General features: G+C 31.7%; 1 protein-coding gene across 2 annotated transcripts; it reads left to right on the forward strand.

Annotated features, from left to right (window-relative positions):
* The first annotated feature begins 10,178 nt into the window (after positions 1-10,178).
* LOC113740281 (hexosyltransferase GAUT11) lies at positions 10,179-15,493 on the forward strand. Of its 2 annotated transcripts, XM_072046273.1 has the most exons (5): positions 10,180-10,470; positions 10,565-10,703; positions 10,992-12,748; positions 14,010-14,092; positions 15,228-15,493. In XM_072046273.1, exon 3 carries the CDS (start codon positions 11,112-11,114, stop codon positions 12,723-12,725), a length of 1,614 nt encoding a protein of 537 aa, XP_071902374.1. In that variant the 5' UTR covers positions 10,180-10,470; positions 10,565-10,703; positions 10,992-11,111; the 3' UTR covers positions 12,726-12,748; positions 14,010-14,092; positions 15,228-15,493. The 2 variants fall into 2 exon arrangements, with proteins under 2 accessions (XP_027123645.1, XP_071902374.1); XM_027267844.2 differs by lacking the exons at positions 14,010-14,092; positions 15,228-15,493 and having other exon boundaries at positions 10,179-10,470; positions 10,992-12,727.
* Positions 15,494-15,704: the final 211 nt, after the last annotated feature.

Consider the following 15,704-nt stretch of genomic DNA (forward strand, 5'->3'; position numbering starts at 1 on the left):
AATGCCTTTTTCAGAAAGGTGAAACATATTTAAATTGTAGCACTAAAGAAATTGTCATTTTCTTTTTTTATTGATTTTTTTATACAGTATGCATTATATAAAAATTTATCAGTCTTTCTTCTTTTCTCGAATTCAAATAAGAACTTGTATACAACTCATAAATAATGACAAAAAGATGCAGAATATTTGCTAATTAATATCTTGTCCATTTTTAGGAGTGGACAAGAACTCACCAATGGGAATGCAAAATTTGGTTTAAATCCATTTGAGTGCGAGGTTTCAAAACTTTAAACATGAGATGCACAACTTTTATACTTAGAGTCTAACTTTGCCAAATAAATAGTTGTACATCTGCTTGGCAACTTGTAAGTTTGCTCATTTCGATTCCCTCTGTGGAGGGATGTTCTATTCCATTTGATAAACAAGAGTATGAAGCCTCGTTGTTGAGTTCTTACTTTATGTTATTTAAATAGTCAAAATTATTTCAAAAAATAATATTGCAAGTCTTCTATTCTATAAGTTACTATATTCTTTTCATGATGTCTCTACCTTTTATGAATCCCAAAGAAATTGAACTTCTTTCATCTTTTGGCGACTTTAATTCTAAGATTCAAAAATAGTTTTGAATAAGTTTCAACTATTGTAGGGAAACGAGATTAAAGTGATAAAATTTGTTGGGTCGGTGGATGAACGTTTTGGCCTCAAATGCCATTTTGAAAGGTGTTAATACCTTTTCTTTGCTGTTATCATGCACCTAAAATATTTCCATTGTATATTTATTTGATTTACTTCATCAGATCTCAGATGCTATGTCAATAAGGTTCTAAACTTGAGATAATGACTCATTTATCTTATCACAGACAGAACGCACATGCAGCTCTTCACTCCTGATTGTGTTGAGTCTTGTATCTTTTGCTATTTACTTTAAAAAAAAAAAAAAAGGAGTCTTCATGGGTGTTAGTAGTAGAGAGAAAAAGTACATTTCATAGCCTTTTTTGTATTTTTATAATTTATACCTTTTGGAACATGAAGAATATTATACTGATGCTGCTTTCTATTGGTAAAATCTGGTGGAGAAAGAAATCCAGCAAGTCCTCTAACTTGCAATTATACTTGTCTTTTCTTTTTCTTCTAAATTAGAATCCGGTTTTCTTGAGACTTAATTTCTGCTAACATGGATGCACTTCACAATTACCGTATCATCGGAAATTACTTTTGCTAATTGCTTTGGAAATTTATGGATAAATATAATATTTATAATACAACTTTATCTTTTGAATGGATGAATACAATATATATGATTCAGCTTTATATAAATTTGCAACAACTATGTACTATGCATAACTGGAAAAACCTAAATAATTGGGCAAACTTGAAATTCAATTATGAACTATGTATAACTGGAAATACCTAAATAACTGGGCAAACTTGAAAAATTCCATAAAAATTTTCACCGCGCATCGCATGGTGTTCTCCTCCTAGTCAGTGAATAAGATTCAAATATCTCAAATAATTCATAATTAGTTGATTCAAATCATCATATAATTTGAAAATGTGTTTCTTATTTATGAGACTAAATTCATAAATGCCAAAGATAAGATGGTCTCAAGTCATCTAATATCATATTGAGAAATGGACATTCATTTATTTAAGAAATTAATAGCACTTACTAAGCTCTAAAATAAGTCCACTAGATTAAAAAAAAATTATTTGTTACTACATTTTAATGAAGTGACTTTTCCTTCATAAAAGTAGATACTTATTATCTTTTTTTTTTAATTTACTTCTTTTAAATCCTCGTACGAATATTCAATATCTCATACCCAAGAAATTTAACTTACAAGTAAATACATTAGTTAATCTCAATTATAAACTTAACTTAAAATAAAACTTTCACAAAGTTACATTTTATTTAAATTAAAACCATGCAATGAAAGTTTGCACCATAAGATTTATTCTTTAAAATCTTTTAACTTATCAACTCTTAATAATTGATTCACCTTACCAACTCTTGATAAGTAATATCTTTTTAGTCAATACTTGATTTATAGTCTATAACAGGACTCAATTGAACTAAAATTCTTTTAATATAGCCAATCATTCTCTAATAAATCAATATTTATTTAGAAAAAATTTGTCATCTAGTGATGGAATTATTTTTCAAAGATTTGATGTATCTTAAATCTTGATTATCCATTATTCAACTCTTGAAATATTTAATCATGGTGAAAGAAAATCAAATCCTTATAACATAGGAGATTTAGGAAGTATTTATGATACACTATCATCATCTCTTTTATACTTATTATAAGCATTTACTATTAATTCCATTCTATCTTCCATGATTGAAAATATTAAGATTTTAAAGGATATAGCCAAATATACTTGAGAACTTTTCTCAATTCTCTTTACCAGTCCAAGAAATTGAAAATATTAATTATATAGAAAATAATATGCAATACTCATAATTTCTACAATAGACAGTGAGGATAAAAGAAAATTGCTATTTATGTAAAAATAAAATTAAGTAAAATGACATAAAAATAAGTTTAGTTTTGATCCCATTATTTTAATACAATTTTACAACCCTCAAATATGGAATTTCTAGTTAGTTAGAACCTTATTTTAGTTATATTAACCTTCATTGAGGTAAACAAATCAAAATAACTAAGACAAGTATGTATTTATTATTAATTACAATAATTGTAACTTCCAGATAATTGAGTTGTCAATTCTTGACGAGGCACATATAATGTGTATCCCAACCTTTGTCTCTACAACGTACAACTTTCACTGAGACGAATAAGTTATGCGCTATAGTTAAGTCTGACCCATCATTCCGATATCTCATCTCATCATAATAAAATGCGTTCTTGGTAGAGTACCCTTTATTGAGGCAAACAAGGTAACATCGAACAAGAACTCGCGTTTTACTAAAACAATAGAAGACAACTTGTGTCTAGACTTAATATTTGAGTAGAGGAATTTTAGACATAATATATCCAAATTGGTCTCATCAAGTATATAGCATGCTTATCCATTCATTAATATAAATACAAAAAACATAGTACAATTAAACATGGATGATTATGGACTTTATGCCTAAACTAATTTTCTTAAACCAAAAGGATATTAGACGGCCAAATTAAGGGACAAATGACATCTCCATGCCTCGTACACCTTTTGTATCTTCGTCATGGTAGAATTGGTGCCATGTCCTTTGTATATTACAAATGTAAATTTAATCTAAACATTTTAGTTCCTCACCCCCTCCTTATCCCTAATATAGTGCATTACATAATATTAAGATAAACTTTAAATTATATTCAAGGGAAATGAGATGAAAATAGCTTTTATATTGATAGCATTTATAGAAGGTAGTTCTATTTCAAAAAATACCAAAATCAAACCACACATACATTCAACCATCCACAATCACATTGGTCTTAATCCATAACCATCCATCATGCATTCACATAATTTAATATTAAATGAAAGCATAATAAAGTATTTATTTAATTCTAATCATGAATCATTATATGCTCAACTTTAAACCATTTAAAGTTTCAATTCTTGAAGTTTTTTTTAAAATTATAGAAAACACTTTCTAATCATATTAGAACAATTTTTAATATTTTAAAATCATGAACAAAAGTTTTTCATAATCCAATTACGAATTCAAGTCAAAATTAGGATTTTCTAATCTAACTAGAATTTCCTAGTTCACTTAGATTTGAAAATTTTCCCTTAAACCATTTTAGAATTTCAAATACTAACTTAAGAGCATTTTCCTAATTTAATCTCATTAAATTAGAAAGATTCTAAAAGTATTTGAACACTTACCTAATTTAATCTCATCAAATTTAGAAGTTTCTAAAGTTGGTTACATTTTCTTAATTTTAGCCTTACTAAGATTTAGTAAGTTTCCAAAATTTAATTAAACAACTTCTTGTTCAGCTTGGATTTCTAAAATTTCAGAATAATACATATTTCTAATCATATTAGAAATTTAGGAACTTTTCATGTTATTTTAGAAACCCATACAAAAAAGAAAATCAATGACTAAACACTTTGTCATAGGAAACTAATTGTTTCTTAATTTCCTTTTCCCATGAAAAGTTTCAGCAATAATTAGCAATCAAAACCTTCAACTTCATCCCCATCTCATGGCTGGAAATTGAAGCAAAGAGGATCATAAAAATATAGCAAAATTGCATTGAAAATTGCTGCAAATCTGTGTTTCATGCAATCCTAACAATGAGATTTTATTGCTGATTTCTTTCCAATTAAGCTTGACCAGATTATTGCCTTGATACATGTAGAAGCTGCGTAATTAATTCATTAAACATTATCTTCGAAAGTAATGCTCAATGCAAGTTAGTTTCTATCAGAAAAATTCTGCATGGTAATACAAATAATATTAGACCTAATCATATGATCATGATCTATATATATTATACTGTCCTGACAGGACCAATCATGATTTAGCACAAATCGATCTTCTAATGAAAATCACGCGTGCACTATATACGCAGAAGTGCCATATATGCTAAACTTGTATACAAGCTGATCCAATCTTCATTGGATTGTCGCACCTTTTTTCTTTTTTTCTTTTTTGATCTTATCACAAGAAAATCAGCCATGTCTTAATTATTCAAAGAAGCCGTAGCAAATTTTGATTGTTAGCTAGTCATGCTCATAAACCTCCCTTTCCATTTCTATTTCATTTTCTTTCAGGTGATTTGATTACATGAGAACAATCCCGATTTTTTTTTTTTTAAATCGTCAGATTATAAACATTGAAAAAATTCAAGAACAATTCTAGGAAAAGTTTTCAACCAACTTTCTTCATAAAAAAAACTTATGCCAACTTCAAGAACAACATATAATTGTGATCTCATCACCATCCATGACAATTAAATAAATCTGTCACATGGGTTAATCAAAATTGGCTATGATACCACTGTAAGTAATCATAGAGACATGCCTAGCAGAAAATTTAAAATTTTTTAAATTCCTTTAGTAGATCGACCTTTGATTAAATTCATGTGACATAGAATCGTTCAAGAAGATTTACCTCAATCCATGGACATCTTCTCGAACCGGTGAAGATCTGACGCAGAGGAATAAAGTGATCCCAGTAACCAAGCATACGTCCGGTCTCTAATGAAAATCCACACTAATCTCCTAAACTAGAGCCTCCTAGGTCGAATTAGTTTAAACTAAATTAGTGCTAACTATTACCAAGACACGATTTCACCATGAAAAACTTGCCCCAATAAGAGAAATAAGATATGTGATTTTCTTTCCTTATTTTCTTAGACGAATTTTGCGTATCTTTCTCTCAAAATTTTTCTCAAAATCTCATAAGACAATTTACGGGTTGATTAGTCGTACTATAAAAGGCCAGTTAGTATTTATAGACAAATAAATTTTTTAAATCCTTATGAAAACATGAAACCAATTTTGAATAGGATTCAATTTCCTTATTCTAATACAACACTTGTATTTGGAAGATTTAAACTTATTCAAACTATAAATTCCTCAAGTTTAATTTGTGAAAAACTTGTATGTTAAGACCATATTTGAAATCATTTAATCCATCTAAAAAAGTTTTTAATGTGTGTGATCCATTAGGTTCTCATATTCGTTGGCAACAAGTATGTGTTATAATTCTTAATAAATAAGAATTAGATAAATTAAGGCTCCTTTTAATTTATCATTGATTCCACTAATCAATCAACTCATACTTATAGATCAAGATTGGCATCTAACAATGCATCATGACCACCCAAATAATGGAAAAAGTCAAGTGGATGATTTCATTTTCAGTGAGCGTTTATCGTGTAATTAATATCTTTTTACCATCTTATCGCACATTAATCTTGGAATAAGTTATGCCTATTCCATTATCTGATTAATGTTCATTTCTTGTATTGAAATATAACTACAATGAAAAGTACCTAGAAACACTTTCTAAAACTCTTCCGCTTAATGCTAAGAATTTCGAGTTATACTTCTACAGTGGCCAGACATGAGATAACTCCTCTTTCATAAGAGGTGGTAAATTTTTTAAAGTTATTTACCAATTTTCCATACTTCAAGTGTATACCCATAAACTAATGATGTGAGCATTCTCTATTACGAAAAACAATCATATAGCAAAAAAAGTATAACTGTCTATAGTCAAGATATCATGATAACTTTAAATCTAAGGATCACTTACACAAACATCATCTAGAGGTTAATCTTTTGGCACTTAAGGGATATCTCTATATGGATCAATCTAGTTAAATTGATCATCTTATCAAGCACCCATACACTAGTTTAGATATCTCACACCACATAGTGGGTGAGATCTACTATTTCTCATATAGAAGCAACATAAATATGCTAGTCTAACTGTATTAACAATATATTTTCTTGTTAATACTTCGATTAGAGATATTTAAAAATAAACCTTATTTATAATCAAATGAATCTCACCATCATAAATCTTATAATTTCATTGATTAGATTAATTTTAAAAACTTTGTCATACCTATATAAAATGATAAAGATGTCATTTATTATAACATAAATAGTTCAAATGCATTTTAAATTTTAGAAGTTGATTGACTTTAGAGTATACACACTTTCATCAAATATAGAGACATGATGGTGAATTCTTCAAATACGGACCTATCAGACAGCATTATAGTACAACTAGATCACATGACAGTTGATTTTGAGGCTGATAAGACTTCTTCAACTTCTTCATTTTACTTATGGTGCATGGGGATTGATTTTGGCCTACTATTTTATGTCGTGTGTTTTATAATGGCTATTTTTATGTGTCTTCGTAAAGTATAGTTATCTTTGTATTAGTATAGCTAGAAAAATATTTTTTATCTTATATATTTTCCCAACTTTTACATGTCCTTTATTATCTCTACAATCATAAAGCAGGAGCAGATGGTTTGGTTTGTTGTTTATTAGTATAAATGTTTTTATGTAAGAAATCTTTTTTCGATTTCTTGTCACAAGATTTTCATGCTTTCAACTATTTGATTACTTTGATTCTACATATGTTTTGTAGAGTCCATCTCAATATTAAGTGTACTTTTTTCCTTTGATATTTCCTTCTTGAGAGATTCATTTATGAATTACTACAGATAATTGCTTGATTTATTTCGTTTTATTTTCTTCAGATTTTGTTGTATTATCTTACCACTTCTAGATTTTATCATCAAATAAGGATTCGAGATTCATTAGTTCAACTGAAGATTATTATTTTTATTGATTCACACATATCAAGTCTATGTCTGTCACAAGTGTATACTTATGAAATTTGAGTAATTTTGTTTCATATTTCTATTATACATTGATAAATAGTCCTCAAATGGATATCACAAAAAAACTAATAATGGGTTACAAGAAACTTTAGTCAAAACCCATGAAAGGAAATTCTAGAAGTTCGTAAGTCTCGGCCTTCTATCCAATTCAGTCACCATGAAACTCACTTATGAAGATAATAGGAACAGCTGCAGCTAGGGGAAGAGGCCAGAATTATGCAAAGACCAATACGGATGCCAAATAAATCAAAAGAAATATAGAGACCAAGAATAGGAACACAAAAGTGCAAAAGGAGAAGCCACAATAAAGTAGATGATTTATTATTTGCACAATTTTATTTTGATTGTATCATGAATACGTTTTTCAATTACATTCTTATCTTACATACATTATGTCAAAAAAGTATCAAAGTATTTTTTTTAAAAAAAGTATCCTAAATAATTTCCTATTCAAACACACTCTTCGTATAGCATACTTTTCCGGTGTCTAAATAAATAAAATTTTTATAGAAAAAAATGCTACCCATTTCTTAAAAAATTTTGACCATCCCAATGTTTATCAAGCAAAGTAACTAGAAAGATCAAGAAAGAAATGTGCACTTTTTTTTAAAATAAAAACGTACCATCTATACAGATAACTGTAACATGCAATAATATAATAATCTATCAATGCCCTTTCAATTGTCAGAAAAATTTGCACAGCGGTTGCTCGTAGATGAGAAAACGGAGCAAATTACCGAGAAAGCCACTAAACTTTTCCAACTGCAGAATTTTATTCACTCAAAGTTTAAAAATATGTATTTATCCATTTAACTATTAGAAGTATGAATTTTAGATCATTCCATCTGTTTTCACCATTAAGTATGCCAGATCTAAGGATTGCCCTAGTCATGAGACATAACCAAATTTACCAGATGGAAATGAATGGATTGACTCAAAATTTATACTTTTGATAGTTTAGTGGGTATGTATATACTTTTGAAAGTTAAGTAGCCAAAATTGTACTATTCAATAAGTTTAATGGCTAGTTGGATAATTTGCTCAAAGAAAACATAATACGAAATTTCAGTAAGCACTTAGGGCAAATGAAAAAGATCAGTACAATATGTAGATGCAGTATTTTATTTCAAAAATGAAATGCTACAGTACTGTTTTTGAAAAATAACCCCAAAAACAGCTAATCCAAACGGCTAATTTTTAAAAAAAAAACAAACATCAAGTCATCAATGACAAAGATCAGTGCAATGTGCAAATGCACTCTTCTAATAAAAAGCAAATGTCAAGTCACAAAATGATAACAACAATACAGTTGCTATTTCTATTTTTCCCCCCTTCTTTTTGATTCGAACATTTCCTTTATCTGCTTATCGGTTATTAGTTTCTAGAGGGATAAGGTAAGGAGACATGTTATATTCTATTATGTGTTTATATTCTACTATGTTTTTTTTTTCAGATACAGATGCTTGCATCCTGTGTTTAGTACTAATTATGATCATACCCAAGCATGGGGTTTATAGACATATACTTAATTTGTCGATTCTATGTTTTTCAACCATGAATCCTAAATGTGAAGAAAACTCTTTATACTACCCATAGCATAGTAACACATTTGAAACCTGTAGAAATACAGATTCGATGCTATGCATTGTAGCCCGAGAAAAAGGTGACTGATCAAGTTCTCATGAAATGTGAAGATTGTCCATGGTTCAAGTTTTTGTGGCGTTAAACCAATGTATAAAAACAAGCAAAATAGTAGTACACCATAGGAGATTAATTCAGGTAGACGGGTTTGTTTGGATAGGAGGTTATTTGAAATAATTACAGTAGCACTTGTTGTGATGTGATGTATGTGAGATAAAAAGGTGATTGGAAATTGTGTGTATGATGCAAGCAAAACAAAATTTGAGATTTTTATTTGAAATTCTTGCAATCCAAACACACCGTTGTCTACATGTATAAGAGAGAAAGAAACTAAAATTTTTAAGAAAGAAAAACATAAACTACTGACCAACTAAAATGGTCAGTAGTTGATCAAATTTTTATTAGAGTAGAAGCTAATTTAGGGATACATGCAATTTTCAATAGTCATCACAGTCCATTCAGTTTGAAAACAAGAAAATCATGCTAAAGAAAATAGATTTGCCTAAATGATAACAATTGTACTCCATTATGACAAGAAAATTAAAAGTTAACATCAAACCGAATAAGGTGTGCTTATTAATTAAATTTCCAATTATAATTATCATGAAATGGCGAAATGACATTTCCTTGATTTGATTGATGTGGGAACAAACAATTTTTCAATTATTAGATTAGAACCTTTAGCAAAAACTCGATTAGCAATTTATAGAATGCTTCCATTTACAGTAGCATAGACCAAGATAAATCATCTCCAAATGATCCTCTAATTGAGAAATATATTTAGTAGTTTTTGATATCATCTTTCAAGATATAGTTTCTTTGTAGTGCCTTATGTAATAGATACAAATCCTCTGCTTGCCAGAAGAAAGTTTCTTGTAAAGTTTGATTTAGCTATTTAACATGAAAACGATGGAACATTGTCAAAGAGTAGCATAAAACTGCAAAATTGCACAAGTGCAAAACATTGAGGACCAGATGTGCTTTTATCAAAACTTTAATAACTAAAACAACATAAGGGCTAAATATTAGGGACTAAAAGTTGTAAATTTTCTCTATAATTGTATACGTCGAGGCTGACCAGCTGATTTAGAGTAACTGTAATTTTCTAACTGAAATAGCTGTAGCTGTATTACGAAATACCTCTTTAAGATACTCTTTTGTTGTGTCATTCACTACAGATGTGAGATATCTTTTTACTTCAAAGCATAGTGCCGGGCCATTATAGTCATTTAAGCACACAGAAAATGGAAATTTGAAATTAAATTTTTTTTCATTCTCCATTTGATCGAAGGCCAAGTTCCCACCTTCTCAGCCGACAAACAAATTTCTTCCCCCTACTCACCCCCCTCAATTTTTTTCATCGGAAATTTTCCTGATTCTTCGACCAAATTTGTAGCCGTTGCTGCCGGCATTATTATCGAAGTGGAACTTGGAGTCAATCGGGAGGAGCACGATTGCTGTTCATCATTACTCATCAAATTCCAGATATTAAAGTGTATAATTATATGTGTTTGCTTTCTTTCATATTAGATTTTGTCAACGTGGAAACCTAATTTTAATTTGTTCAATTTGGGGAATTTTAATTGTAGGGTTGAATCTGAGTTTCTGGAATAGAGAGAGCTCAGTTGGATTGGTCAGAGAAGAGATGAAAGTAGCTAGAAAGAATGCAAGCTAGCTCTGCCCCCGGTACAAGTGATTTGGCATTAGTCGCGACAGCGGCGAGAGTGGGTAAGCTCCAGAGCTTTTCAAATCTGTCATTAGAGTAATTTGTATCCGATTTCTCTGTTTTCATGTTGCGGTCTAAGTTGAATTGCAACATTTCTAAACCTGGTATTTTTGAATAATTTAGAATTTGATGAGTGTGGAATTATGGATTATGGCTGCGAACTTGCTGGTGCAAATGATTGTAGTGGTGGATTATTGATGTGCAACAAAGAAGTTTCTTTGTTTGTGTATTTAAAGCAGTGAATGGAATGGATTGTTCTTGAGTCTTGACTTGAATTATTGAATTTTCAGGTCAAAGACTCCGACTTTCTGAACTTCATTATTGGCTTGGATTTGATCTGAGCCGATGGCAGCTGGCTGTCTTGAACTCTTTATTAGTTAGTGAATTGTGGAAGATTTCGGCGGCAAAAGATGCGGCGGCGGGTGGCCGATTATCGGCGCCCGGTGAGAAGGAAGTTTTCTAGTTGGATCTGGGTGCTTCTTGGGACATTTATGATTGCAGGCTTTGTTTTGTTTGTTTTTCATCATAACTATCAGCATGAGGATCATGCCGAGCAGCAGCCCTTATTGGAGAGAAAGATTGGAAAAGGGCATGTTGCTCATAACAGCTTAAATCTTACAGAGGAAATTTTAAGTGCTAGATCATATGCCAGACAATTAGCAGAGCAAATGACACTTGCCAAGGCTTATGTTATTATAGCAAAGGAGCATAATAACCTTCATCTTGCTTGGGAGCTTAGTTCAAAAATTAGAAGTTGCCAATTTTTACTTTCAAAGGCTGCCATGCAGGACGAACCTATTTCATTAGATGAAGCGGAACCATTAATTAAAAGCTTATCATCTTTGATTTTCAAGGCTCAGGATGCCCATTATGATATTGCAACCACAATGATGACAATGAAGTCTCACATTCAGGCGCTTGAAGAGCGAGCAAATGCGGCATCTGCTCAGAGTACAGTGTTTGGTCAACTTGCTGCGGAATCGCTGCCAAAGAGTTTACACTGTCTGGACATCAAACTCATGCTGGATTGGCTTAAGGACAAGTCGTTACAGGAGCTTGCAGATGAGAAGAGGAATTCTCCCCGACTAGTGGACAACAATCTGTACCACTTTTGCATATTCTCGGATAACCTACTTGCAGTAATGGTTGTTGTCAACTCTACTATCTGTAATGCTGATCACCCAACACAGCTGGTTTTCCACATCGTAACAAATGGTATACATTATGGGGTAATGCAAGCTTGGTTCCTAAGCAATGAGTTCAAAGGTGCTACAATAGAAGTGCAAACTATCGAAGACTTCACTTGGTTTAATGCATCATATTCTCCCGTCATAAAGAACCTACTAGAAAAAGATTCTCGAAAGTACTACTTTGAAGGGTCTGAGGATAGCAATATTGAGCCAAAGTTTCGAAATCCAAAGTATGTATCACTGTTGAATCACCTTCGGTTTTACATCCCAGAGATTTATCCGCAGTTGGAGAAGGTAGTTTTTCTCGACGATGATGTAGTAGTTCAGAAAGATTTGACTCCTCTATTTTCTTTGGATTTACATGGAAATGTAAATGGAGCAGTTGAAACTTGTCTTGAAGCCTTTCACCGTTATTACAAGTATCTCAATTTTTCAAACCCTCTTATCAGTTCCAAGTTTGATCCCCAGGCCTGTGGATGGGCATTTGGTATGAATGTCTTTGATTTGATTGCCTGGAGAAAAGCAAATGTTACAGCGAGATATCATTACTGGCAGGATCAAAATACCGATAGGACTCTATGGAAGCTTGGCACTCTTCCTCCTGGCCTCCTATCTTTCTATGGATTAACAGAGCCACTTGATAGAAGATGGCACGTGTTAGGATTGGGATATGACCTGAATATTGATAACAGGCTGATAGAGAGTGCAGCTGTAATTCATTTCAATGGCAACATGAAGCCATGGCTAAAGTTGGGTATTAGCAAGTATAGGTCTCTATGGGATCGGTATTTGGATCAATCTCATGCTTATCTTCAGGATTGTGCCTCAAGTTGAAATTTACTACCTATACATTACAGGTAATTTACCCAATTAATATTTTAGAATTCTAAGCAATGGAAATGCAATAGTGTACAGTAAGATACAGAAAATTTGGGCCTGCCAAGGATTTTTTTTTTGTTTTTATTTCTTCTTTTAATTTTGGTGTCTCGCAAAGGAAAAATGATATTTATAGACTAGGGTGAACCAGATGAGATATGGTATATTGGGATTCATTTGAAAAAAAAGGTTAGTAATGGCATAGTTAGAATTGCACTTTGTAGTTTTACATTTTTTTCATTGTTTATTCTTTTGTTAATTGGATGTGCTTAGTTAAATTTGTGTAGCATGAAGACTGATAGTGTTAGGTTTGGTGGGATCTAAATTAATGGATTATCTAATTTTTGTACAAACATTTTAATAGGGGATGCAGTCAACAGATTATTTGTTTGAGTCAAAAGCTTAGAAGTTTGTTGTATATTGGATCTTCTAGATTGGCTTCAGGAAACTAGAAAGGAAAAGAGATGTAATTAGAACATTTAACATGAGCCACCCAATTCATGCTGAAGTATTCGGAAAGTTGTCATATCAAATTAAGAACTACTGTCCTATTGTTTTTAATTGTGATTAGTCTGATATTATTCGGTAGCTTATGTTTTTTTCAGTCGTTCAGTGTTAACCATTAGAAGTTTGGAGCAAAATTAGGACTGCATCAATTAGATTAGCATTTAGTCAAAGACGCTTAGGTTTCCTTTAGTAGTTATAGTTTTTTGGTTCTTTATCATCAGGTGAGGTAGAACATCTGAAATCATATTATTTTATTGTTGGCAGAATTTGTAGGATGGCAAAGGACTTGCTCAAATTCATTACTGAGGCCCCTGATGTTCACAAGCCTTCATGACTATCTTGACTTTTCTTTTTCTTCTTTTGAAAATTTTTGTTTAAATACACGTAACATGATTTCTGTGGCTAAATTGCAGTTTTCTTAAGTTACAATTTAGAGGGTTGTAGAATGAGCAGGATGATTATCTACTTTTCATGAGTTGAATGCTCTACTTGGTATCGTTTTGTAACAAGATTTCATCAATTTTTAAATTTCTTTGGTTCAGAATTTAGATGAAATTTTTTTTTGTGATTAGAGAAGTCGAACATGGTAATTTGAACCAAAGATAGAACTTATTTTCTGGCCAGAGTTGGCATGCTCTATAGATGCATATAAACCAAAGTAGTGCGAAACAGAGTCGTATATATTACAAAATTACTTATTTCTCCTGGAATTGATGGAGTTATTGTCATTTTCAGCAATTGAAACTCTCGATATAGGCTCAGGATTCCTATTAGGATATTGTCGATCTTCCAATCAAGCTGCACTTTTCATTTTTTGGGTAACTTTCTCTCTCTCTCTCTCTCTGGTAATCAAGCATGCACTTTACTAGAATTTTGCACTTTGTGAATCATCCAGAAAACTGTCATACAATGGTTAATCTGATTTGATAGTTAAGATTTTCATATCTGTTCTCCTTTTATTGGTATCTGGATCTGATTGTAACATGCTTGAATAGAATTTCTGTCTTTATTCAGCCTAATTCGAGTCATGTGTTCCCTTGTAATCTGACAAACGCCACCTTAACCTAATAATTTCTCTGGTTGGAGAGTCTCTGTGCTAGATGTCAATGACACGTTCTTGCAATTAGCAATCATGTGTGAGATTGTAAAGAATCACCATGTTTCAAACATTTATCATATATATAATGGCTGCTACTGTTTAGAAAGAGCATCATTGCATCTGTCCTTGGTCAATTAACTTGTAATATCAGACCTTCATATGTCTAGTTAAGAATTTACCTGATGCTTGTTATCTCCATTGTTCATTTAGCAGTTGTTTTTGAGGCTGTTCTATGTCTCTGCTGGCTGCTGTAACATAATCCTTGGCTACCCTCTCGCTGCCAGACTATAGTAGGCAGCCTGACCTGTAACAGACTTTCTTGAAACATTGAAACAAAGGATATTTGATTTCAAGGCCAAAAACTTCATACCCTTTTTACGATTTACATACAACAAAGTTGTAAACTTACTTATCTATGCTATCTGGTATGACATAAAATTGAACTTGATCCACCTAAATCACTTGGATAAGTGTAGGATACCAGTTTAAGAGACTCTTATGGTAAACAATCCTGCGTTGCCTTCATCAGAACTGACTAATTTTATACTAGGTGCCTGCTTGCTTGGAAAGTCAACATAAGAAATTATACAGCTGAGACAGCTGCCTTTGACTATCCAGACTTGCCTTCAATGGGCTTATTAAGCTTTCATTCTGATTTTATTTTGTCTATCTAGTTCTAGATACTAATGACTTATCCAGATGAATATCTTAAAAGAATGGTTGGGTTTATTTGGCAAATCCTCAAGTTCTCTTCCCCCCCCCCCCCCCCCCCCCACAACACAAAAAAAAAAAACCCCAACCTCCTCTTCCAATTTTGCTAGTCACCTACTAATTATTGTACTACTTTACTGCAGATACATGTTGTTTATGCAAATTTTTTGAGAGATAAGCAGTAGCAATTACTACTTGACTAAAGAACAAGGGAGATGAAGCTATCTATTGCTTAGAAAGTGTTTCGGCAGTTGACATTTGTTCTGGAACTTATATGTGAACTTTAGGCTACATACTAATAAAAGTATTTGTAGGGTGATGTAGAACTTAAATATGATATTTTGGTAATTTTTTTAATGTAACGGACGTCTTTGGTTGTTAATTGGCAAGTTTTGCTGTTTTCTTTTCATTTTTTTTTTTAATGTAATTGATTAATTCTAGCAGGGTGAGTGTTTCATGCGGGACAAGGAGGATTCCTCCATTGACAACATGAAGTTAACTAAACAAAAACCCATGCAGCGGCCACAAAAGTTGTCAATAATCAATAAATATTAGTGATGACCACAAACAAATTTTAGTGACAGCTTTGCTCCAGACATCGACATGTTCCCAGGTCCTCA

Source organism: Coffea arabica, chromosome 4c (genome assembly GCF_036785885.1).
Source record: "Coffea arabica cultivar ET-39 chromosome 4c, Coffea Arabica ET-39 HiFi, whole genome shotgun sequence".
NCBI lineage: Eukaryota > Viridiplantae > Streptophyta > Magnoliopsida > Gentianales > Rubiaceae > Coffea > Coffea arabica.

Bases quoted from the DNA above. Each gene is read 5' to 3' on its own strand.
- LOC113740281 (XM_027267844.2), top strand. From the start codon at position 11,112: ATGCGGCGGCGGGTGGCCGATTATCGGCGCCCGGTGAGAAGGAAGTTT.